The 25,820-nt window shown below is 39.9% G+C and overlaps 1 protein-coding gene across 4 annotated transcripts in view; it reads right to left on the minus strand.

The window, feature by feature from the left end:
• The window catches only part of MYO5A (myosin VA), a 200,975-nt gene that overhangs the window by 131,117 nt on the left and 44,038 nt on the right, over positions 1–25,820 (minus strand). For all 4 annotated transcript variants that reach the window (XM_082618354.1, XM_082618353.1, XM_082618352.1 and 1 more), the window contains exon 2: positions 58–168. In XM_082618354.1, coding sequence (XP_082474480.1) covers positions 58–168 — 111 coding nt within the window. The remainder of the gene's footprint in view (positions 1–57; positions 169–25,820) is intronic.

Below are 25,820 nucleotides of genomic sequence, written 5' to 3' on the forward strand. Positions count from 1 at the left end.
CACTTTTGAATTTCCTTCACTTTATGCCAATAACAACAAATAAAAGAAAATTCTTACCTTTCCATCCTCAAGGTGAAGCAGGAGGACTTTATCTCCTGGCTTATAATCTTTGAGCAACTCTGCTGACTTCCAAACTTCCTCGGGATCAGGTATCCAAACCCTGGCAAACTAGAAGACAAAAAGAAAAAAAAATTTTAAACCAGCAAATCAATTACTTTATAATGATATAAAAAACATATCATGGGGCTTCCCTGATGGCGCAGTGGTTGAGAATCTGCCTGCCAATGCTGGGGACACGGGTTCGAGCCCTGGTCTGGGAAGATCCCACACACCGCGGAGCAACTGGGCCCGTGAGCCACAATTACTGAGCCTGCGCGTCTGGAGCCTGTGCTCCACAACAAGAGAGGCCGTGATAGTGAGAAGCCCGCGCACCGCAGTGAAGAGTGACCCCCCCTTGCCACAACTAGAGAAAGCCCTCGCACAGAAATGAAGACCCAACATAGCCATAAATAAATAAATTAATTAATTACAAAAAAACATATTATGGATTTATTTATAATTAAACAGTTTATGAACAAAATAAAATTTGGTCAATATGAAATTTAACTCTTAAATTAGTAGATGAAAAGTATTTTGGCCTCAGTAGTACCATCATGCCCACATTATAAAAAAGCATGCTCTGTATTGTGGTAATAATTTCACAATATATGTAATTCACATCATTATGCCATACAACTTAAACTCATACAGTACACTATTTCAATTATATCTCAGTAAAACTGGGTGCGGGGGGAAATATGCTCTGAAGAAATAGCTTCAATTAAAATTTGACTTTGCCTTATATAAAAAATTCTACCTGAAAATGTAATTTTAGATGAAAATGTACATATAAATCTATTTTCTCACTGAATGCGGACTTTCATGGATTTCAGAACATGATTTGGAAGCTCTGGTGTGGTGCCTGTGCCAGTTTCACCACACAGCTATCCTTTTATCACAAGATTTGAAATTTGAGTTTTTTATTGTAGTTTTCATCCCGTGTTCTGCAAAGCCTTAGTGATTTCTCAGGTGTGCGTGGGGGATCATTATGGTGTGGAGCAGAGGAAACACAGCTGTTCTACATACTGGGTATCTGGAATTTTCTTTGAAGAAAGTTCTGTTGCTAATTTTTAAAAACTGAGAAAGCACTGCTGCCTAGTATTTTGTCTTCATTATTTTATAAAGATGAGTGAAAATGGTAAAAATGGAATATTTGCCCAGCAATAAGACTGGCTCTCATAGCCTCAACATCATGAAAGAGATATCAAGAGGAGTTCCTGAAACAGCACATCTTTAGCCTCAACTAAACACTCTCTGGATTTAAGCCAATTTTGAAGAAAAAGAACAGGAATGAATCCTCCAAACACCACAATGAAGAGAGGTTTTATAATTGCTTGGATTCCTCAGAAAGGAATCTCCCTTTAAAACGTATGTACACTAAACCCTGGTGTCCATTTCCAGGAATATATCACATAGGAAAATATCACCAACACCAGCCTTTCTCTATTTTCTTCAGAGCTCTTCTAACTACCTGAATTTACTTATTGTTACGTTATTTCTTGTTTACTTATTTATTATTTTTCTTACTTTGTTAGAACATAAGTTCCATATCTGTTTCGTTCAACACTATATCAAGTGCTTGTGTACCTGGTACACAGCTGGGCCCTCAGTATTTGTTGAAAGAATCCCAGAATAAAAGAATGCCAATCATTAAATTGAATAATAGTGAGTATGGTAAAAAAGAAAAAGAAAAACAAAACAAAACAACAACAGAAAAAAAACCCAAAACTTACTCTTTATTTATCTCTTATTATCACAGATTCATGCAAACTTTTTGTCTGAACAGTCTGCAGAGGAAAGCATACTAACCCAGGTTATGGGTTCTAACCCCAGGATACCAGATTGGTTTTTTAGCCTTTATTTCAGGTATCTGTAAAATTAGGGATGACAGCAGGACTCACCTAGTTTATCTCAAGGGCTTATACACATAGAAACTTTGTGAAAAGCATAACCAATATATAAGTACAGGTTGAGATTGTTACTAAGTGCTCTTTCCATAAGAAGTGATTGCTAATGTTATATGTCAAATATGTTACTAAAATTTGTTTCATAACTTTTCCCTCAGTTACACAGTCCATTAAACTGAGTAATATCTGTACATATTACTAAAATCTTACTCATTCAATAAACATTTCTGTGTACTAACAGCTTCCACTCTGAAGCTTACTTTAGAAAGCCAGTATCTCTGTAACTTTCTCTGGAAGGATTTACTAGTTCCAAAAAAGATATGTAAAACATTAGATTCAGAGTCATGAAGTAACCTACTACGCTGACTGATGAAAACACGAAAAGCAAAATGAGTCCAAGGTGAGTGTGCAGAAGCATTGTTGACCTGCTCTAAACATGAGGAGATTTTCAACTAAATCTGGGAAGGAGCACCTTTGTGTTTTGTCAACAGCAAGCTCCAGCTCAGATTTCCACAAGTATTTTGGAAACAGTAATGAGTAGGTACTTTGCCAAAGGTTAGATTTCCAAGAGCTAGGTGTTAACAACACTTACAGAGAGTAGACAGAGGCTAAGGCCCTTACACTCACCAGAGACAAGATATTTAAATAGCAAACATCACTCTGACAACCAACTTGCTCTTTATCCTATCTCTATCTCTGGGGAAGGTGTACAAAGAGAAACAGGTCAGAAGTCAGTCTATTATTACCACTGTCTTTTTATGATTCTTTTCCATCTTAACCAATGAGATCGGTAGCTCTGCAGAAACAACTATACCAGAACTGGGTCAGTTTGGAAGGTATATATAACTTAGATGTTGAGACGGGGAGCAAGCTCCACTTGACAATGCCCCTTCCTGTTGCCTCTATCACCTCCAACCCTATTTTCCACTCTCCCCTTAGACCCCCAGTGAAAATACACATGGCAGCCCTGAGAAAGAGGACTAAGCTTGTTCAGCCACATCTAGTGTGACTGGGAAGGAAGACAAGAAGGCAAGGTCCCAAGATCCCATGAGAAACCTAGAAATGGGATGTGGCAGCAAGAGTCAGGGAGGAATCAGAAATAGGGCTGGACACACCTACCCACTGAGTCTGCTCAGGAACCTGGTGAAACAGAAGCATTAGCAACAGATAACCCAAGCCAAAGTGAACCAGCCCCGACAGAGCTCCCAGCAAGACAAGGGAAGGTCCAGTGTCACATAACAGCTCTGTCACCAGCTGTCTCCACTAGCTAATAGAGGGTGTGACTTTCCTGCAATGCTCCCCATTCCCTTTTTTACGCACTCTGCTCTAGTTTTACCCCTCGTTACCTTGTGAGTCCCTCAAATATCTCACTTATGATTCCTCAGACCTTATTTTAGTTATTTATGGATCTGTCCACATCCTACACTAGGCTGCATGCTCCTTAAGCATCTTTGAGCACCCTAGAGGTTGGCTCAGCTCCTTGCCCACAGTTAGTGGGGCATCTGTCTTGATTTTATGTAAGACAGAGGTAGGACAAGGGAAGGAAACAAAGTCAGGAGAATGGGGGTGAGAGGTAGCAAAGGCAAACATCACAGACCCACCTCAGGATTTTTCCTGAAGCCACAAAACACAGCTGAGATGGGGTAGGACAGAGACTCAGGGAAGAGATTCATGGAGTAGTAGGCAAAGAAAGGGTAAACACTGATGTAGGAACTGTAGGAGAAGGATAAACAAGGATTTGGGAGCTGAGGTACTGTGACTAAAGCCACAAAAACTGTAGGAGATGAAGAAGAGAGAAAAAGGCTTAAAATAGATACACTAAAATATAAACACACATCAAAGATTTATGACAATTCAAAGGTACCCCTAATTAGAAAGGAGAGTAAGGGCAAAAATGGAGATGGGCTAAATCTTATGGAAACAGTCAAAATCTGAGAAAAGAATGCTAGCACAGATTTAAGTTGCATAGTAGCTTTCAAGGAAAATAAAAACCATCTGTCCTTCTGCAATACAATTTATGATGAGGTAATTCTGACTGAGTCTAATGGGAAAGCACTGGAAAGGTGGGTTCAGGGGACATGCCTGCACTGGTCTGTGCAGAGAGGGGCACCAAACAGCACTGGTTCAGCCCAGCATGGCTTCGCAGGGGTTACACCCATCCTGTGTGCGTAAGGAGGTAGCAGGCATTTTTCTTATTGTATCCTACCACAAGGACAACCCTCAAGAGGTCCTTGATTAATGCAGATGACTCACTGGAAGTTTTGCTAACTTGCATTTTGTCAGTCAAGGAACCCTAAAGTGTGGGCACCAAGAGTAATTGTTTCTGACGCCTCAGACACTTTGGGAACAAGACTGACAGCACTAACAGTAAATGACCAGTCCCTGAATCCCAAAAAATCTGACCCATGTGATTCTCTCTCCTTCCCCAAACTCACACACACATAATTTGCTTTTCCTACAGCACATGTGCACATCTTTCTTAGCTCCCCTATTAAATCATAAGCAGCTTGGCAACATGGAATCTGTTTGGTTCATTTTTGATACCCCATTGTGAATGTTCACAAAAAATGAATGCTTTATGTGACAATTCAAACAAGCCTATAATAAAAACTAAGTGTCCCTCTAGGCTATGAACTGAAGCAGAAGAAAAATCTCAAATCATCAACACCCCTTCCTCTGAACCCTGACATTAACACTGACACTCCATATGGTTACTAAGTAATTCATATAACCCTTAAGGCATGTTTTTGAGGTAGAAAATTCTATGGAATTTTCTATTCCTACTATGCTAAAGCACATAATGGGCTTCCAGAAATTACACACACACACACACACACACACACACACACACACAAATATCTGTTGAATGAAAGAGTGATATAGTGAACTCCCATATACCCACCACTTAGGTTCGGAAATAGAACATTACTCCTCAGTGGGATATATTCTTAAAACATTTCATTTTCTCTCCATTTTCAATCACTACTGCCATTGTCCAGTCATGCCAAACTATGGGTTTGCAGTATCGTGAATAAGCCCTGCTGCCTTACGTTTGCTTTGGCTATTTCCTCCATCTGAAACACAATCCCTCCCCCTTTCAGACAGCAGACCCCTATTTATTCTTCACATCTGTGTTAAAGTACCTCCTTCTCTAAGAAGACTTTCCTGACTTATCATCATCATTTGGCACTCTGTTCTCAATGTCCTCATGACCTCATACAATCTTCCTCTAGAATCCTTATCCCACTAAATGACGACTTTGCTTGCCTATCTCACTCGGTAGACTGTAGGTTCCTTGAGAGGAGGGGTGCATCTTATTCATCTCTGTCTCTTCAGCACTTAACACAGGGCCAGCCTAATAATTTCTTAATAAACTTTTGTTATATGAATGTTCCTGACCTTAGACATTATACTGTAAGAGGGTAGATTAAAAGAAGTATTGGCCAGAAGCTCCCAGAATCTTCTAAAAGGGTCTATAATTTCCAGAAGTAGAGACAGATGAAAGTGACATTGGAGAGTTGAGTTATACAGGGAATCTTGGTGTGATAGAAGGAAAAAGAGCCAGACACGAAAGGAGTACAGAAGTAATGAAACATCCTTTCCTCCCCCCACCGCAAACCTCCATCCCTTCATAATTCATGTATTTAGAGTGAAAGCTAAACCTCACTTCCAGAACAGAGAGTCCCACTTCCAATCCCACCACAAATTCTTTACTTAGAAGGCAAAGAGGTGTTGTGACCACCACTTCTACCAGCCATCTCCTGGAGCAGCAAAGGGAGGAATAGATGGGAAGAAAGGTAGGCCAAGGAGTTAGAGCAGGGAAAGAGGGTCACACTAAAATGGGGGAAGGAGAAAAGAACAGCTGGGGTGAACACAAGGTGCATTCTGAGTAGGGCTGGAAGTAAAGAGCAGAAGTGTCCTGTGCCCCTACTGAGGCTTTTTAACGGATACAAGCATACCTCATTTTATTGTGCTCTGCTTTATTGTACTTTGCAGATATGGCTTTTCTACAAATTGAAGGTTTGTAGCAACCCTGTTTCAGGCAAGTCTATTGGCGCCATTTTCCAACAGGATTTGCTCACTTCGTCTCTGTGTCACATTTTGATAATTCTCACAATTTGTGAAACTTTTTCATTATTGTTATATTTGTTATGGTGATCTGTGATCTTTGATGTTACTATTGTAATTGTTTTGTGGCGCTGTGAACTGCACCCACATAAGATGACGAACCTAAATGATAACGCTGTGTGTGTTCTGACTGCTCCACCAGCTACTGGCTCTTTCCCTGTCTCTTCCTCTCCTTGGGCCTCCCTATTCTCTGAGACACAACAATATTGGTATTAGGCAAGTTAATAACCTTATAAAGGCCTCTAAGTATTCAAGTGAAAGGAAGAGCTACAGGCCTCTCACTTTAAGTCAAAAGCTAGAAACGATTAAGCTTAGTGAGGATGGTGCATCAAAAGCTGAGATAGGCTGAAAGCACTTACACCAAATAGTTGGTCAAGTTGTGAATGCAAAGAAAAAGTTCTTGAAGGAAATTAAAAGTGCTACTCCAGGGCTTCCCTGGTGGTGCAGTGGTTGAGAGTCCGCCTGCCGATGCAGGGAACACGGGTTCGTGCCCCGGTCTGGGAAGATCCCACATGCCGCAGAGCATTTGGGCCCGTGAGCCATGGCCGCTGAGCCTGTGCTCACACAAATGATAAGAAAGAGGAACAGCCTTATTGCTGATATGGAGAAAGTTTTAGTGTCTGGAAGGCAGATCAAACCAGACGCATTCCCTTAAGCCAAAGCCAAATCCAGAGCAAGGCTCTAACTCTTCAATTACATGAAGCCTGAGAGAGGTGAGGAAGCTGCAGAAGAAAAATGTGAAGCTAGCAGAGGTTGGTTCATGAGGTTGAAGGAAAGAAGCTGTCTCCATAACATGAGTGCAAGGTGAAGCAGCAAGGGCTGATGTAGAAGCTGCAGCAAGTTATCCTGAAGATCTAGCTAAGATAATGAAGGTGGCTACACTAAACAACAGAGTTTCAGTGTAGACAAAACAGTCTTATTTTGGAAGAAGATGCCATTAGGACTTTCATAGCTAAAGAAAAGTCAACACCTGGCTTCAAAGCTTCAAAGGACAGGCTGACTCTCTTGTTAGAGGCCAGTGGAGATGGTGATTTGAAACTGAAGCCAGTGCTCATTTACCATTCCCCAAAACCTAGGGTCCTTAAGAATTATGCTAAAACTACTCTGCCTGTGTTCTATAAATGGAACAAAGCTTGGATGACAGCACACCCGTTGACAACATGGTTTACTGAATATTTTAAGCCCACTGTTGAGACCAATTGCTCAGGAAAAAGAAAGATTCCTTTCAAAATATTACTGCTCATTGACAAGGCACCTGGCCATCCAAGACCTCTGATGGGGATGTAAAACAAGATTAATATTGTTTTCATAACTATTAACACAACATTCATTCTGCAGCTCACAGATCAGGAGTCATTTCGACTTTCAAGTCTTATTCTTTAAGAAATACTTTTTTTTTTTTAAGAAATTTATTTATTTATTTATTTATTTTTGGCTGCGTTGGGTCTTTGTTGCTGCATGTCGGCTTTGTATACTTGTGGCAAGCAGGGGCTACTCTTTGTTGTGGTGCACGGGTGCCTCATTGTGGTGGCTTCTCTTATTGTAGGGCATGGGCTCTAGGTGCGCAGGCTTCAGTAGTTGTGGCACGTGGGCTCAGTAGTTGTGGCTTGCGGGCTCTAGCGCACAGGCTCAGTATTTGTGGCACATGGGCTTAGTTGCTCTATGGCATGTGGGATCTTCCTGGACTGGGGCTCAAACCCATGTCCCCTGAATTGGCAGGCGGATTCTTAACCACTGCGTCACCAGGAAAGTCCCAAGAAATACTTTTTTTATTCTTTAAGAAATACTTTCATTGCCATAGACAGTGATTCCTCTAATGGAACTGGGCAAAGTAATTGAACCATTCTGGAAAGGAGTCACCATTCTAGATGCCATTAAGGACATTCGTGATTCATGAGAATAGGTCAAATACCAACATTAACAGGAGTTTAAAAGAAGTTGATTCCAACCCTCATGGATGACTTTGAGTTCAAGACTTCAGTGGAGGAAGTAATTGCAGATGTGGTAGAAATGGCAAGAGAACTAGCATTAGAAGTGGAGCCTGAAGTTGTGACTGAATTAGGGCAATCTCATGATAAAACTTTAATGGATGAGGAGTTGCTTCCTGTGGAGAAGCAAAGAAAGTATTTTTTTTGAGAGGGAAATCTACTCCTGGTGAAGATTGCTGAAATTACAACAAAAGATTTAAACTTAGTTGATAAAGCAGCAGGGTTTGAGAGGATTGACTCCAATTTTGAAAGAAGTTCTGTGGGTAAAGCACTATCAAACAGTACTGCATGACACAGAGAAATAGTTCACGAAAGGAAGAGCCAATCGATGTGGCAGATTTCACTGTTGTCTTATGAAATTGCCACAGCCATTCCAACCTTCAATAATCATTACCCTGATCAGCAAGCAGCCATCAACATCGAGGCGAGACCCTCAACCAGCAAAAAGATTACGACCCACTGAAGGCTTAGATGATGGTTAGCATTTTTTAGCAATAAAGTAATTTTTAATTAGGTATTGTACATTGTTTTTTTAGACATAATGCTATTGCATACTTAATAGACTACAGTATAGTGTAAACATAACTTTTATTATGCACTGGGAAACCAAAAAATTATTGTGACTCACTTTATTTCGATATCCACTTTATTGTGGTGGTCCAGAACTGAACCCACAATATCTCCGAGGTATGCCTGTGCCAAGGCTTAGACCTTAAAAGTAGTAGAGCTGGGATCCAAATCTCTGTCTACACTACAAGCCAAACATTCTTTCCATTCCACCTCGCTTCTCCCTAGTAAAAACAGTAGATTTCAGAAGGAAGAAACCCCCCTCTCCCACTCCAAAATTGTTCCCCTTTGTGTTGTAATGTAAACTGCTATTAGACTGGTCCATGTCATCAGGTAAGACTTAAGAAAGAATGTCTCATCTTGGGACTTCCCTGGTGGCTTATGGCTAAAAATCTGCCTGCCAATGCAGGGGACCTGGTCCGGGAAGATCCCACATGCCATGGAGCAACTAAGCCCGTGCGCCACAACTACTGAGCCTGCGCTCTAGCGCCTGCAAACCACAACTACTGAGCCTGCGTGCTGCAACTACTGAAGCCCACACGCCTAGAGCCTGTGCTCCGCAACAAGAGAAGCCACTGCACTGAGAAGCCCGCACACCACAACGAAGAGTAGCCCCCGTTCACAGCAACAAGAGAAAGCCCACACACAGTAACAAAGACCCAACACAGCCAAAAACAAATAAATAAAATATTAAATTACTTTGAAAAATCATTTTAAATAAATTGGGATAAAACATTCACATAACTATTAAAATCCTTAATAACTTGGGATAAAACATTCACATAACCTCTAGAGCCTTGTATTATTTGGCACCTCCTCCAGAAGGTTTTGGAGAACCAGCCTCATCTCATGACAGTCCCTACTATCCCCTTTCTTCACCCCACCAAGGGCCATCTGCACTGGTTTTCCTTCAACCGCTTAAACAATTCATGCTACCTCAAGCCTCAAGACCTCTCATGCTTTCTCTTGGCCTGGAACCCTTAGCTTCACTGGTTATGTGACTGATTCCTACTTAATCTTTCACATCTCAGCTTAAGTATCTGTTATTTGAAAAGACCCTTCCTGACCTCTCCATCTAAATTAAGCCCCGCTGCTAATGCTTTCTCACATAATCCTGTACTTTTTCTTCACTATAAAGACCACGATGACAGGGACTGGGTCTATTTTGCTCAAAACTGATGCCCAGAGCTAAACATATTGTCTTATCTATAACAGGTGTCTGATAAGTACCTACTGAATAAATGAATTGCCTGTTTCATCACATCTAAGACACCATCAATAATAAGATACATTCTTAATGTGAAAACCATTGTAAATGTTAGAATTCAATAAATATGACAGGTTATTATTGTACACATTGTTCTTACCCACATCTCTGACTCTATATCTCTGCATTTTTTTCCCTTTTTCTGCTACTTTTTCAAATTTGTCTAAAAGAAATTTATATACCCTTTCTTGAATGAGGCAGAATTTTATTTAATTTAAAAAAATTTTTAGTTTATTTATTTTTGGCTGCGTTGGGTCTTGTTGTTGCGTGCAGCCTTTCTCTAGTTGCGGCAAGCGGGGGCTACTCTTAGTTGTGGTGCGCGGGCTTCTCAATGCAGTGGCTTCTCTTGTTGCGGAGCACGGGCTCTAAGAACGCGGGCTTCAGAAGTTGTGACACATGGACTCAGTAGTTGTGACTCGCGGGCTCTAGAGTGCAGGCTCAATAGTTGTGGGGCATAGGCTTATTTGCTCCACAGCATGTGAGATCTTCCCGAACCAGGGATGGAACCCGTGTCCCCTGCATTCGTAGGCAGATTCTTAACCACTGCGTCACCAGGGAAGTCCCAAGGCAGAATTTTAAAAATAAAACAACCCACTTAAAAAAACCCAGTTTAAGTGTTCTGACCTCTAGAAAGCCTTCCTTGACCATCAAGTTAAGTAAGGTAGGGGCTCCTGCTTGGACCTTCCATAATTTCTGGGTTTTATCTCTATGCACTTTTCACATTCCATTGTAATTATCTTCCCACAGGCCTAGATTGTGACCTCCTTGAGGACAGGATCTATGATATACCCATTGGCATCATCCCCATACCTGGCCCAATGCTTAGCAAAGTAGATGCTCAGGAGATGTCAGTTGAATGAATGAATAACTGAATAGACGAGTCTTTAGGAGTCACAGAACTTCCACAGATTTGAAATGTGAGAAATGGTACACTAAAACAGAAAGCCAGTCATGGCAGAAGCCATAGAACTGAAAATAATTTCATTAGCTACCAGTGCAAGCATGAGTCACTCACACTTAAAAACACAAAAGGCTGGCTTGCCCAAATGAAATACCATTTCTCAACAGGATGTTACTTTAAAGATAAGGAACAGAACATGAAGAGCCTCTGTGTTAGTAAAAGATATTCATATTTATATCTTATGTGCTAACTATCCCTCTGTCCATAGCTTGGGTAGACTTTTGATCAACAGAATTCCCTTAAAAACTGTTTGAACAAAACTCACAGTTTCTACTTTGTAGCATTAATATTTTTAATTGCATATACAACAGGCTAAGTTAATAATATAAGGTTGCAGTGTTCATTTGATATATTGCAAGTTCAACTAGGTGTGTGATGAGTACCAAGGAGGCAGGTGCCCCCAGAGATACCCTAAAGGAAGAGAACCACAGAAGAAGTGCTGCTGGACTCAGGCCAGCTGCTGGCCATGCTTGCACCTTGATCATGGTGAGACAATTACTAGAAAACCAAGAAGCAGAAATCATTAGATATTGAGGTTATGAAACTCTAACTCAGCAATTCCCAAACTTCTAGAGACCAAGAGTACACTCTTCTTCCCTCAATTGTGACAGCCTTAAGGTGCTAAAGAGTAGCACTAAACTGACAAGAGCATCCGAATCAGCATCAGTAGCACTGAACTGACAAGGGCTGGGGGTTCTCAACAGGACTGACAGGAATTGACTGGACAGTGGGGATATGAGAAAGCTCAAATTCATTTGTTGCTCTATTTTAGGATGTAAAAATCTCCTAGTTTATGAAATAAAGGACATTTGTTCTTAAGCAAGAGTTACTCCAACTGCATATGCTGAGAGAATATTCTGAAAGACAAATGCAGCACAAGAAGCAGAGGCTGTAAAAGAACTGAGGCCTCAGCTTTTTCCTCAGACGTCAAGCTGGGGTCCTGGCACTGATGTGACCACACCCTTCTAGCTGATCAAAATGGATTTCCCTGGAAATAAAAATTTAATTCTGTCTGTGATGACTGAGGAGGACATTACTTCTTTCTATCCCTTTATAGTGGCTTCTCACTCTTACAAAAATTTTATGAGTCTATGTATTTCTTCTTAATACCTAAAAAACTAAAATTTTTAAATATTGCAAAATTATCACACCTAAAATTGCTTTCCTTTTTTATTATTATACATAGAATTAGTTTTCCCTCACTCATTTTTCTTAATTTTCTTAGTTATTTAAGCTTCTATTACAGACAATTTCATAAGTTATTTTAGCATGCTTCATACAAAACAGATTCTGCTTTGCTATCTCACTCTACAGCCTTCATAAAAGCTACTCTAAATTTATTTCATTTTCAATCTGTATCTGGGATAATCAGCTTCTTCTATTTACTACCCACAGTATAAAAAGTACTTCCTTTTATTTGACCTATAATTACTTCTTTGAGGCTTCAAAAGATGCCCCTGAATTCTTACGTATACAGTGAATAAGTCCACGTGCCCTCTTCTTGTGTTTCACAGCTTTCTGAGATTCCACCAGACAAAAAGTTCATTCTTTATCCTTTCAGACTGAAGAGTCCAATTTTTTTGAACAGTGCCTTATTCTTGCTTATTTTTAATCTCTCTGAATTTCAATTTTCTCACTTACAAAATAAAGCAATTAGACAATAGAGAATTTAGAGTCAAAGTTAAGCACACCGGCTTTGGAGTCAGACAGACAGATCCAGTGGCTCAATACTTCAACTGGGTTGGAAGATTTTGAGCAAATTACCCAACTTCCTTCCTCAGTGACCTCACCATATAAAACTAGTTACTAATAATACTCACGTCAAAGAGTTGTTAGCAGAAAAATGAGCTAAAATTTAAAGACCTTTACATTATATTGTCACCATCCCTATTCCACCCCAACCCCAGATTTAAGCACCTCATTTGGCTTAACCTAAATTCCTTTACTAGAGTCTACAATGTACTGTGCATTTTGGCCCCTGCCCTTGGGTTTAACATCACCTCATTGGGGTCTTCTCCCTTCCTCTGAGATGACTGTGCCAGCCTTCTCTTGTTCCTAGAACACCCCAACTCTTTCTGACTTCAAGGCTGTTACTGTGCTCTCTGCTGAGAGCATCCTCCTCTCAACCCCCAACTCTTCTTACAGCTGGCTCCTTACTCTTCAGGTCTCACTTTAGATGTCTCCTTTGCAGAAAGGTCGTCCCTGGCCACCCTATAAATTGATTTGTTTACTTGATTATCTGTCTCCCCAACTAGTCTGAAAGCCCTGTAAAAGCAGGGACCACCACTAATTCTAGAACCTAGAACAACGCCTGGCAAGTAATCAATAAATATGTGTGGATAAAAGTGGTTCGCATACTGTCTATATGGCTGAAAAAATAGGTCAGGACAAGGATGTGAAAGACCTCACATCGCATGTTAAGCAGTTTGGCCTTTATACTGCAGGAGATAGGGATTCATCAAAGGCCTTTCAGCAGGGTAACGAGTGACCAGATGTTTCTAACAGCCTAGTTGTAATCAGCAGTTCCTTAATCACAGTCCAAAGCATATCTTGTACCACTTCTGCTTGTTATTAGTTGTTCTTCCCCCAAGTTGTGTGTATACTACTGTCATTCACATTTTAAATGTAAACAAAATTTATCTAATATACACAATGCTTCCAAAATGCCATTCATATTAGGCAAATGGGGTTTGCATTGGAGGGATTGGGAGTCATCTTTGCCTAAGAGCAGGAGCTGGGAGGGTGGTCCAGTAGGTATTAGTTCATGAATGCTGGGAGCTAGAGGAAAAATTCTTACCCTGGAAGCAAGAGCCTTGGGAGTAAGTTCAATGGCAGGGGCAAGGGGAGGGACACTTAAATGAGCTGGCTCTGAGAGAGCAAATGAGCAAGACACCTTGCAGGCTGGTTGAATCACCTAAGGAAAAGAACCCTGCTAGCCTGATTCTGAATGAAAGCACTAACCCTGGGCTCCAGGCCGTTTCCCTATCCCATCTGCCTCTCTTTTTTAAAAGAAATGTCCTTTTAGCTGAATTTTAGCTGGGGAAAGCAGCGGAAAAAGTTGCCCTAGGCTTTATATTTGGAAAAAAAGGCTGGCTCAAAAGATTAAGAAAAATTTAAAACTTCTGGGTGGCAAAATACATCATAAACAAAGTCAAAATACAAATTGGCTCCCCACAAGTTTTGTAGCAAACTAATTCCCTTATCATATAAAGAGCTCTTACAAATTAATAAGAAAAAGATAAATAACCCTGTAGCAAAATAGGCAAAATAAAACAGGCAACTCACAGAAGCATCATTAAAAAAAATTAAACATAAGATGTCCAATTCACTAATAGTTAAAGAAATGCAAAAGCACAATTTAAAATAATGTGTACTGGATTTGAAAAGATTTAAAGAGTTGATAATAACATGTGTGGGGAAGAAAGTGGACAATTAAGCATTTTCACATATTGGTGATAGGATAAGCAGGCACAACCTTTTTAGACAGCAATTTGGTAATTTCTTTTACAATGTAAAATGTATACTTCAGGGATGCATACCAAACTGGGATGCAGGCAGACTTTTGACTTGGTATTTTATATATTTCTATATTGTACATTTCTTGATAAGTATTAGTTTTATAATAGAACCAAAAGTTTTAAAAATATGCACATCCTTGACTCATAACATCTTTAGGAATTTTTCCCATGAAATACTAGAAAATACAAATAATTATTTCCAAAAATGTTCTGTAGCATTGTTTGGAAAAGTGAAAACTTAGAAATCAAAATGGTTAATATATATCTACATTAATATAAAGGTTAATATAACTATAGTAATATATAGTTAAAAATTTATGTATGGTATATCTGTATAATGGAATATTAAAAAAAACAATAATAATAAGGTAGGTCTATATGTACTAACATGGAAAGCTACTGTTGATTGGAAAATGGTAAGATGCAAAACAGCATCATTTTATGATTCTATTTTTGTTTAATATATATTCATATATCCATATAATATGGTGGCTTGACAGTCAACAGGTTTTCATTTATGGTTTACACTCTTGTGAACAATGCTTAAAGTCTGTCATTAGAACATTCATCCTTTTGCCCAATCATGAATGAGTGACACCCTCTGTGAGACCTCTCTGGGGAAGGGAGACCAGAGCTGGGCAGTGGGGCTGGCCGTGCCTTGGACTCCATCTCAGTGTGGCTTTGTTCCTCTCTATTAGTCTATGTGTGTCCTCCTAAAGAGATTTAAGAAAATGTTTCTTTGTAGGAGAGATCTGTGAAAAAAAAAGCCACCTGTTTGTACCTGTGATAGAAGTGAAGCTTATGCTTATGTAAAGAGGTCTCTGAAAGTGACTGTCTAACCATATGCTGTCTCCTCTATCCCAATCCCCACATCCCTGCCCAGCTTTGTTCCACAAAGTCACAGGTCCCTGCCCTCCTCTCAAGCTTTCTCTCTGACCACACCTCCTCTCACTTTTTTGTGCTCCAACTCCACTGACCTTTTTCACTTTCTCAAAAGTGCCAGACTCTCCCTACCATGAGACTTCTCACAATCTGTGCCTTCTGCTTGGAACTCTCCTCCCTTCCCCTCATTAACAGCTTGGCTTCTTTCAAACCTCAGCTTGGCCTGCACTCTTTCTGAGAAGCTCCCCTGACTGATTACCTCCTGTTGCTCTGTGTGTCTTCACAGCAATGTAAAACCTCCCCTTTTGGGTGCTTAGCACAGTTATTTGTCTCTCTCCTCCCACTAAGCTCCATCCTGTCAATTTTTACTCACTGTTGCACGTCTACCATCCAAAACAGTGCCTGGCACATGAATGAACAGTATGTGTATATGAATGTATGATTATGGATAATATATTAAACACACCATATAAAAAGTTACCACCAGCTATGAACAAGTAGAATTTGAAATTCATTTACACTGGAAGTACGATTTACACTGGAATCCTCCAAAAATGAAATACTTATGTACAAGCCTAACAATATATGCACAAGACTTACATGAGGAAAACTACAAAACTCTGATTAATGAAATCAAAGAAGAACTAAATAAGTAGAAAGATATTCCACGTTCATGATTTGGGAAGACTCAATATTGTCAAGATATCAGCTCTTCCCAACTTGATCTATAGATTCAGTGAAATCTCAATCAAAAGTCCAGCAAGTTATTTTATGGATATCTACAAAATGATTCTAAAGTTTACAGGGAGAGACAAAAGACCCAGAAGACCGAACACAATATTGAAGAAGAACAAAGTTGGAGGACTGACATTATCTGACTTAAGAATTACTATAAAGCTACAGTAATAAAAAAGAGTAGGGTATTGGTGAAAGAAAAGACAAATGGATCAATGGAACAGAATAGAGAGGCCAGAAATAGATCCACATAAATGTAGTCAACTGACCTTTGACAAAGGAACAAAGTATAATGGAGCAAAAATAGTCTTGTCAATAAATGGCACTGGGGACTTCCCAGCTTCAGAGGTCGAGACCAGATTTAAGAACATTTATCTTGAAAAATGGTACCGATGAACCAGTTTGCAAGGCAGAAATAGAGACACAGATGTAGAGAACAAACGTATGGACACCAAGGGAGAAAAGGGGGGGTGGGATGAACTGGGAGATTGGGATTAACATATATACACTAATATGTATAAAATAGATAACTAATGAGAACCTGCTGTATAGCACAGGGAACTCTCACTTCGCTGTACAGTAGAAACTCACAAAACATTGTAAAACAACTACACCCCAATTAAAAAGTAAATAAACAAATAAATTCACCTATAAAAAAAAAAAAGCTGGTGTGCCTATAATTCATGATTGCATATTGTTGCAATGGATGCTAGGGTTGTCCTTGCTGGAGATTTGGGCAAATGGTCTCTAGCAATAAAAAATAATGTTGAATGCAACCATGGATTACCTAGCGATTCTACAACATTTTCTGTTTGGTTCCACAAATGTTTATTATGTGTATATTCTATTCCATGCACTGTTCCAAAAACTGTGGAAACAAAGATGAGTAAGATATTGACCTTCCCCTCAAGGGTCTGCTGATGAGATGGACACAGACATGGTCACGCTGATGTGGTAAGGGTGGTGGTGGAGGTATGCACAAGGTGACAACACAGGAGCCCAGTGGAGGCAAACCTCACTCATCTTGGGCAAAGGAATGGAGCACACAGAGGCTTCCTGAAGGAGGGGACACCTGAATAGGGGGTAGTAGGACGAAAAGGAATTACCTAGGCAAATGGGGGAAGCGTGTTCCAGGCAGAGACAACATGAGTAAAGGCATGAAAATGTGAAGCAGAATGAAATACGTGTGAGGAATAATGAGCAGTTTAGAATCATTATAACAAGAAAGGAGAGGACACCAGAGAGATACCCAGAGCTCACGCCTGGCACATAATAGGGGTTCAATAAACACCTGTTGATGAAAGAATTGGCTAGAGCTTTCATCAAAAAAAAGGGGGGGACTTCCCTGGTGGCACAGTGGTTGACAGTCCGCCTGCCAATGCAGGGGACATGGGTTCGTGCCCCAGTCCGGGAAGATCCCACACGCTGCAGAGCGGCTGGGCCCGTGAGCCATGGCCGCTGAGCCTGCGCGTCCGGAGCCTGTGCTCCGCAACGGGAGAGGCCACAACAGTGAGAGGCCTGCGTACCACAAAAAAAAAAAAAAAAAAAAAAGGTATGATTATATAGTTATGCATGTTGGGTAAATTTTGTATATTCATTTTGTTAGTAGAAACAGAATATAATGCATCAGTAGAATTATAAGAAAATGAGGCAGTCAGCAAGAATATGGCTCACTCAGCATGACACTTGGAGCTGCAGGCATAATAAAGAGAAAGTGGCTGCATAGTTGTGATATTCTTATGACCACAAGAGAGGGAAGAGCTGGGGTGGTGTCTGTACAGAAGATACGGGCTGAGATCATATGGAGAAAGATAAGAGGGGGATGCTCAGGATCTGTGAGCTTGAAAGCTTCTTGGATATGGCAACCATGTCTTTTTTCTCCCACTGGCCTAGATACAGCCCACATAAGTAAATCAAGTGTCTGTAACTCTACCTGTCCTTCCTCATGGCATCACATGGAGGAAACCCTGAACTGGGAAGGAACAGAACTCATATTATTCCTGATGGTTGTTTTTTGTTTTGTTTTTTTGCGGTACGCGGGCCTCTCACTGTTGTGGCCTCTTCCGTTGCGGAGCACAGGCTCCGGACACGCAGGCTCAGCAGCCATGGCTCACGGGCCTAGCTGCTCCGCGGCATGTGGGATCTTCCTGGACCGGGGCACGAACCCGTGTCCCCTGCATCGGCAGGCGGAGTCTCAACCACTGCGCCACCAGGGAAGCCCTGATGGTTGTTTTTTGAGTGGGCTTGAGTCCTTTGCTGCTGTTGAAGAGGCAAGAGAATACCCAGAGCTGGGAGAAAAGGAAGTTAATACAATCTGTACTCTAACAATTACATATTGAAAACAATAGGAACTCTGGGCAGAATAAATTTTCTACAAGTATAAGAAAACAGAAGCAATGAGGTTAAGGGGCAGAAGACACCATAACTACTGATCATAAAAGTTCTAAAAATCTTTCATCACACTTACATCAAAAACAACTCAACAGGACTTCCCTGGTGGTCCAGTGGTTAAGACTCCACGCTCCCAATGCAGGGGGTGCAGGTTCGATCCCTGGTCGGGGAACTAAGATCCCACATGCTGCATGGCGTGGCCAAAAAATAAAAATAAAATAGAGGAAAAAAACAACTCAACAAGGTGAAATTTAACCTTTTGATATCTCTAACACTGACTTTCTGTTCACAGTATATCTTTTTTTATTTTTTGTTTTTTACTTGAAAAGGGGGCTGTGCATGTGTGTGGGGAGGGGTATATGGGAACTCTCTAGTTTCTGCTCAATTTTGCTGTGAATCTAAAACTGCTCTAAAATGTAAAATCTGTTTTTTAAAAAAAACATGACAGGACTTCCCTGGTGGTACAGTGGTTAAGAATCCGCCTGCCAATGCTGGGGACATGGGTTCGAGCCCTGGTCTGGGAAGATCCCACATGCCGCGGAGCAACTAAGCCCGTGCACCACAACTACTGAGGCTGTGCTCTAGAGACTGCGAGCCACAACTACTGAAGCCCGCGCGCCTAGAGCCGGTACTCCACAACAAAAGAAGCCACCGCAATGAGAAGCCCACACACTGCAACAAACAGTAGACCCGGCTCTCCGCAACTAGAGAAAGCCCGCGTGCAGCAACGAAGACCCAATGCAGCCAAAAATAAATAAATTTAAAATTTAAAAGAACAAAAAACAAAAACATGACACAGTCCATTAGTATAGAAGATGAAGCAGCTCAAGGCTGGGAGCCTAAGGCCCAGGTTCCTAATCCCTGCCCTGAATTGTGACTGATCCAGGACACCCCTGGACCACCTACCTGTTTTTATTCCTCCAGGTATCTAAGGGCCTATAATTGGGGTCAGATGATTACGAGAAGCTGAGACTCACCTAAGCTCATTCAAGTGAAGAACAGGAAGAGCATACAGTATTAAGAATACAGGGGAAACAAAAGGATAAGGAACTAAAGAAGGGCTGAGTCTCACAGAGGCCAAAAGTGACACATAGTGTTGATTCCAAGGCAGACTCAGGAAGCTCAGTGGTAGGGATTTGTTGGCCTTTCTGATGTACCACTGTTAATGGGGTCAGTTTTGCCCATGTGTCTACATCACTCTTGTCTAGTTTATCTTTTTTATTCTCCTCTTCCATTGTGATTTCCAAAACAGAACATCTGAAGGGCTCAGTTAAATCCTACTGCCTCTATTTAGACTGAACTTTTGAGACTAGGCAACATCATTTGACCCTAGTTGGCCTATGAGTAAGCTATCCTTGGGTCAGGTCCTCCCCTGGTCTAGTCAGCTTGGTCAGAGAGGCTGGGTCATGTGTTTCCTCAGCAGGAGTCCTAGAGGGTGAGGACAGTTGCCCTTAGAAGGAACTGTGGGTATGGCAAGCACTGTGAATTCATTTATGATACGCTGATGATGGCAATGCCTTGGCAGAAGTCTCAGGTGTAGAAGATGGAAAAAGTGACACCTGGGTGGTAGCAGAGACTTAGCAATAAAAAAGTCTGTGTGTGAGGCCTTTAGCAGTCAAGACACACCTAGACATTTCTGAAAAATCCATTCCCAGCACTCAGCACTCCTACCCCACCCACTCCAATCCCATAATTTAGAAAAACATCTGCCCCCACTCTCCAGTATCCTAGGTTCTGAAGGCATTATAATTGAGCAAATAACCTTAAAAGACACAATGGCAAGGATGTGAAGTTTTATTCCTAAACTAGATAAACTTTTCCTTAGTTAATGGCAGTGTCCACACCCTTATCATAGCCCTAACTGCGGTTCTTCAAATTTTATCGTTATAATATAGTAATTTGGAAAAACAGTCAGGTCTATATGGCTAATGTCACACTATAGAAATGAGTAGTTCTGACCAAAAGCCTTGCTTCTGGTGGTCCTAATCCCTTCTTAAAGTAATTACAAGCAGCCCTCTCCCAATCCGGAAGCATCCAGGGCAACTAGAGCTCTGGAAGTCTCCCTAAGAAATCAGTCAGCACTAGAGAGACCACTTTCTTTATTCCTCCTCAAAGATTTGTTAGTATACACAGGAATTTTGAGCTCTGACACACGAATAAGTGTGTCAGAAGGTAGCTAGTCTTTGAAGCTCCATTTTAAGGAAAAATAAATTGATTAGATTCATTCACTAAACGAACAGATAACTATACAAGCAGAATCAAAACTATTCTATGACAACTGTAGAAAGTTGAACATTTTATATTTTATACCTGTGCCTTGCTTTCACACATTATATTTTTCTCAAAAGTATAGTTGAGTTAGATGCAAAGAAGTGTAACACAAGAGGCCCTGGGTAGTTGGGTAGCTACAATAGAACACATGTGCACAACCACACACGCCCCTTTTAAAAAAACATAATAATGTAGGGCTTCCCTGGTGGTGCAGTGGTTGAGAGTCCGCCTGCCGATGCAGGGGACACGGGTTCGTGCTCCGGTCTGGGAAGATCCCACATGCCGCGGAACGGCTGGGCCCGTGAGCCATGGCCGCTTGGGCTGCGCGTCCAGAGCCTGTGCTCCGCAACGGGAGAGGCCACAACGGTGAGAGGCCCGCGTACCGCCAAAAAAATAATAATAATAATAATTATTATTATTATTATAATAATGTAAACCTGTTCCAACAGCCAGGGAGGGAGGAGGTAGATATTTAGGGGGAAAACACTGTACCCTTCTAATTCTTTTTATTACCAGAAAAAGACAGGGCAGGAGATGAACTTTAACCCTGACCATTGTTTCAGTTTTCACAGGCTTGTGCAGATGTAAATATTTCAAAGTGATCATTATATGAGATGACATAGAATACAGAGTGCATTTTTATGTTCCTAAATTAATAAAACAATTTTGTAGACAGAATCAAAAATTGCAGGTATTTTCTTATTCTCCCCAATATTTTCTGATTTAATATTGTCTTTTTTAAATGGAATAAACTGTTCTTTTGAGTGATCACAATAAGCAAAGAGACTGAGTTGAATAATTACAGATCTTTCATACCTAAGTACCTGTCACTAAAAATTATCCTCGTTTCTAATAGGTCTTCAGTGGACACAGGAGTTCCCAATACTTTAAATTACTCTGCCTCTACTAATGATCTGTACATGATAGTGCACTAATCTTTAAAAGAGAATAAAATATAAGAGTTTGTCATGTGAAAAAGGATTGTTAGATGATGAATCATTTCATTGTCAAAAAATGTTTTGGGTATTAGATTTGAACAAAGTAGAGCACATTCACAAATACTCCTGGAATAAAGGGGACTCCTGGAGAGGTCAAGTTATCCATCACATGAGTTAAGTAGCCTGTTTAAAAGAAGTCAGTTGATCTCTCCATGAAACCTCTGATTAGATCATGAGATACTGAATTCTCACATAACAAGGTCTCTTTTTGGAAATTCTTACCCTGGGTTGTACTGATCAATGTTACTGAAATGAAATAAAAACATAAATTAGCATAATCTTTATACCTTTTTTTAGATTTATTAAGTAACCTCCTCCATGGATACTAACTGTACATGTTTCTACTATACAAACAATTTTACGCACTACAGCTAGGAAGTGAAGTGGATGGACTATTTTTAAAACAACAAAAAACACTTTTGGTAGAAAAAGCCCCACAATTTTAATGGAGAAGAATAAAGATTTTTAAACCACCCCCCTGCTTTTTTTTACCATTATGGTAATGCTAAATCATTAAATTTCTTAAGTCATTCCTATAACAACAATAAAACCTATTTGTCTGCTCTGCATGTTGTCCTTGTGAAAACACTATAGCAAATCTTTTACGCTGAACTGAAGTTGGGTGAGGTAAGGTAACTAAGATGGCATGTCTAGTTAAATGGTGGAGCCAGGATTTGACCCAAGATTGTCTAGTCCCAATTTTACCTCTCTCTACATTACACTGTGCTGTTAGGAGCTTTCTTATTCAAACCTCAGCTCAAATGTCACCATCTCAGATAGGTTATCCTTTTATATTAGTAGTTTTATTATTTTCTTCACATTTTTAAAGAGATTGGCTCCATTAATAAATTATGAGAGGCTGTTCCAGCTGGAAAAAAAAAAGTTTTTTGCTATTTTTTCAAAGAGCAACTTAGGTGAAATTCTTCTAAAACAGGAGAAAAAAAAATGAAATGAAACAGAATTATACTTTCTCCTTGTCATTCACTGAAAGGCTAAGAGGAGTGGGGGCCGATTCCAAAGGCCAAGAGTGCACACCTAACCACCATCATGCTCCCTGGAGTCATCAGATGCTCACAATCAAGCCTCTGTGGAAGATTCCCCACAAATAGCCCTTTAGGCACGTGGGTGAAGCAGATATTGAGTTTGAAATGTCAGCATGGGGAATGTGGGCTTTCTTAAGAAAGTAATGAATTAGTATTTGTGTTATGTATGGATACTTCTTAAATATCTATTCAGAAGACTCTGTGATAGTTTTTACCTCGATATTAAAAATGCAGGGGCTCTCAGAGAGGAGAAATAGATTATACGACACAAAACTATCTATCTGAGGCATGTATGGGACAGTGTGCTAAAATGGGTTTTACACTATGGATTTTCTTGGTTTCAATTTTGAATTACTCTTGACCATCATTCTTGGGTTTCCAGACCCTGTATAAGGTCTTTATTCCTCTCTGATTAAAGAAATTAACTTGTACAGCAAGAGCTCTCAACACCTCTGGTCCACATCGCTCCCAACCTCCCAATTACCAAACAGCCCTACTTCAAACAGCCTGATGAGATGACCTATCTGGAGTCCATCTTTGGGTTCCAGTAGCACTGGATAATCAGTCAATAAAAAAACTAAGAAGAAAACTTCTTAACCTTGGATGAGGCCTTTGAATATCTCTCAATTCAACGGTCATGTGTTTCTGAATTCTTAACTTCCAAGTAGCCCTTCTTCTAGAGCAAAAAATCCCCCACTTTATTGAACTTTATTAAATTCTCCAGTTTAAAAAAAGTAAGGGGTTGAAAGAATAATGCATCAGGTGGCTGGACTTGTTACATGATATCTACTAGGACTCAAAACATCAAGGGAGAAAGTAAAAAAAAAAAAGCATATTTTTGTAATCTTTCCTGTGCATTCTCATATAGCAGTTTATAAATATATGTAGCTGATAACTGTAAATAATGAGTTCTTGGAAACCACATTCTAACATGGAGAGCTGTAAAGCAGTTCATATTTTCCTAAAAGAGCAATGTTACAACTGAGGTTTGGGTCTCCGAGGCTTAGGTAGCATACTAGTCATAGATATGATCAAAGAAATGCCAAAAAGCAATATGCAAAATTATAAGACTGTGAAGCAATCTCAAATATTAAAATTATGCTGCTGGTCTGAGTCCTAGGTTTTAAAACAATACAAATTGATTATACAAATATTCTACTATAAAGCACACAGAAAAAGCACACTCTGACAAAATACATATTTGATCTGAAATCTGTATGTTTACATTAAACATATAAATATGAGCGAAATGATAAAATAACTAGGGTTTGTCTTAAAATACTCCAGAAAGAAAAAATGTTTGGAGAGGAAAGAGAAGAAGCAATATGTGCAAAATGCTAAGATCTGATGAAGATGTGTGCTTAGGGGTTTGTTTTACTATTCTCTTTACATTGTGTATGTTTAAAAACTTTTCATAACAAAAAGTTTAAGAATCTAAGCTAAAAGTTATAAATTAATTACTACTTATATTTAGTAAAAATTATTTAACAACTTCTCTTACCTTATTAAAATTTAGAAAAAATTTTCTTTGGGGAAAAATGAGATAGATCAGTAACAACTGCCCCTGGGGAGAGGCACAGACCCAAGTTTCCCACAGCAAGCAGTTGTCAACAGTGCAACTGACTTGAGAGCCTTCCCCCAACCTTTGAGCTGGTGTGCTCATGCATTATTAAACCAAAGTGTAAAAGCATAACTGCAGAGAATGAAGTTAGACTTTAACCTTACACCGCATATAAAAATTAACTCAAAATGGATCAAAGATCTAAATGTAAAAGCTACAACTATAAAACTTTTGGAAGAAAACATAGGGGAAAATCTTCCTGACACCAGATTTGTCAATGATTTCTTGGCTCTGACACCAAAATCACAGGCAGCAAAAGAAAAAGAACAGATAAATCGGACTACATCAAAATTAAAAATTTGTGCATCAAAGTACACAATCAAGAGTGAAAAGGCAGGGACTTCCCTGGTGGTCCAGTGGTTAAGACTCCACGCTTCCAATGCAGGGGGCACGGGTTTGATTCCTGGTCGGGGAACTAAGATCCCGCATGCTGTGAGGTGTGGCCAAGAGTGAAAAGGCAACCCAGAGAATGGGAGAAAATATTTGCAAATCATATATCTGATAAGGGGCTAATATCCAGAATAGATAAGGAACTCCTACAATTCAACAACAACAAAAAAAACAACCAATCTGATTAAAAATGGGCAAAGGATTTTTCTCCAAAAAAGATATACAAATGGCCAGCAACATTAATCATTAGGGAGATGCAAATGAAAACCACAATGAGATACTTGCCTAACCTCTCAAAAAAACCCAGAAAATAACAACTGTTAAAGAGGATGTGAAGAAATTGATGTTGGGAATATAAAATGGTACAGCTGCTGTGGAAAACAAGATGGCAGTTCTTAAAAAAAATAGAGAATTGACATCCAATCCAGCAATTCCACTTCTTGGTATATACCCAAAAGAATTGAAAGCAGGTTTAGAGATATTTGTACACCCATACTCACAGCAGCATTATACATAATATCCAAAACGTAGAACCAATCCAAGTATCCATCAACAGATGAATGGGTAAACAAAATGTAGTAGAGTAGTTCCCCCTTATCCATGGGGGATACATTCCAAGACCCCCAGAGGATGTCTGAAACTCTGAATAGTACCAAACTCTTATACACACTATTTTTTTCCTATACCTACATACCTATGATAAAGTAACTTATAATTTAGGCACAGTAAGAGAATATCTGAATTGCCAGCATCACTACTCTTGTGCTTTGGGCAATTATTAAGTAAAATAAGGGTGACTTAAACACAAGCACTGTGATACCAGGACAGCTGATCTGAACCAAGAGGGCTACTAAGTAACTAACAGGCGGGATATGCTGGACAAAGGACATCAAATATGATTCATGTCCTGGGCAGGAAGGAGTGGGATGGTGCAAGATTTTATCACATTACTCAGAACAGTGCACAATTTAAAACTTATGAAGACTTTTCATATCCAAGAAATCACTGCCAAATCTAATATCAGGAATTTTCCGTTTAATATTTTTGGACTGTG

The sequence above is a fragment of the Mesoplodon mirus genome (genome assembly GCF_964341445.2).
Source record: "Mesoplodon mirus genome assembly, chromosome: 4".
NCBI classification, from domain to species: domain Eukaryota; kingdom Metazoa; phylum Chordata; class Mammalia; order Artiodactyla; family Ziphiidae; genus Mesoplodon; species Mesoplodon mirus.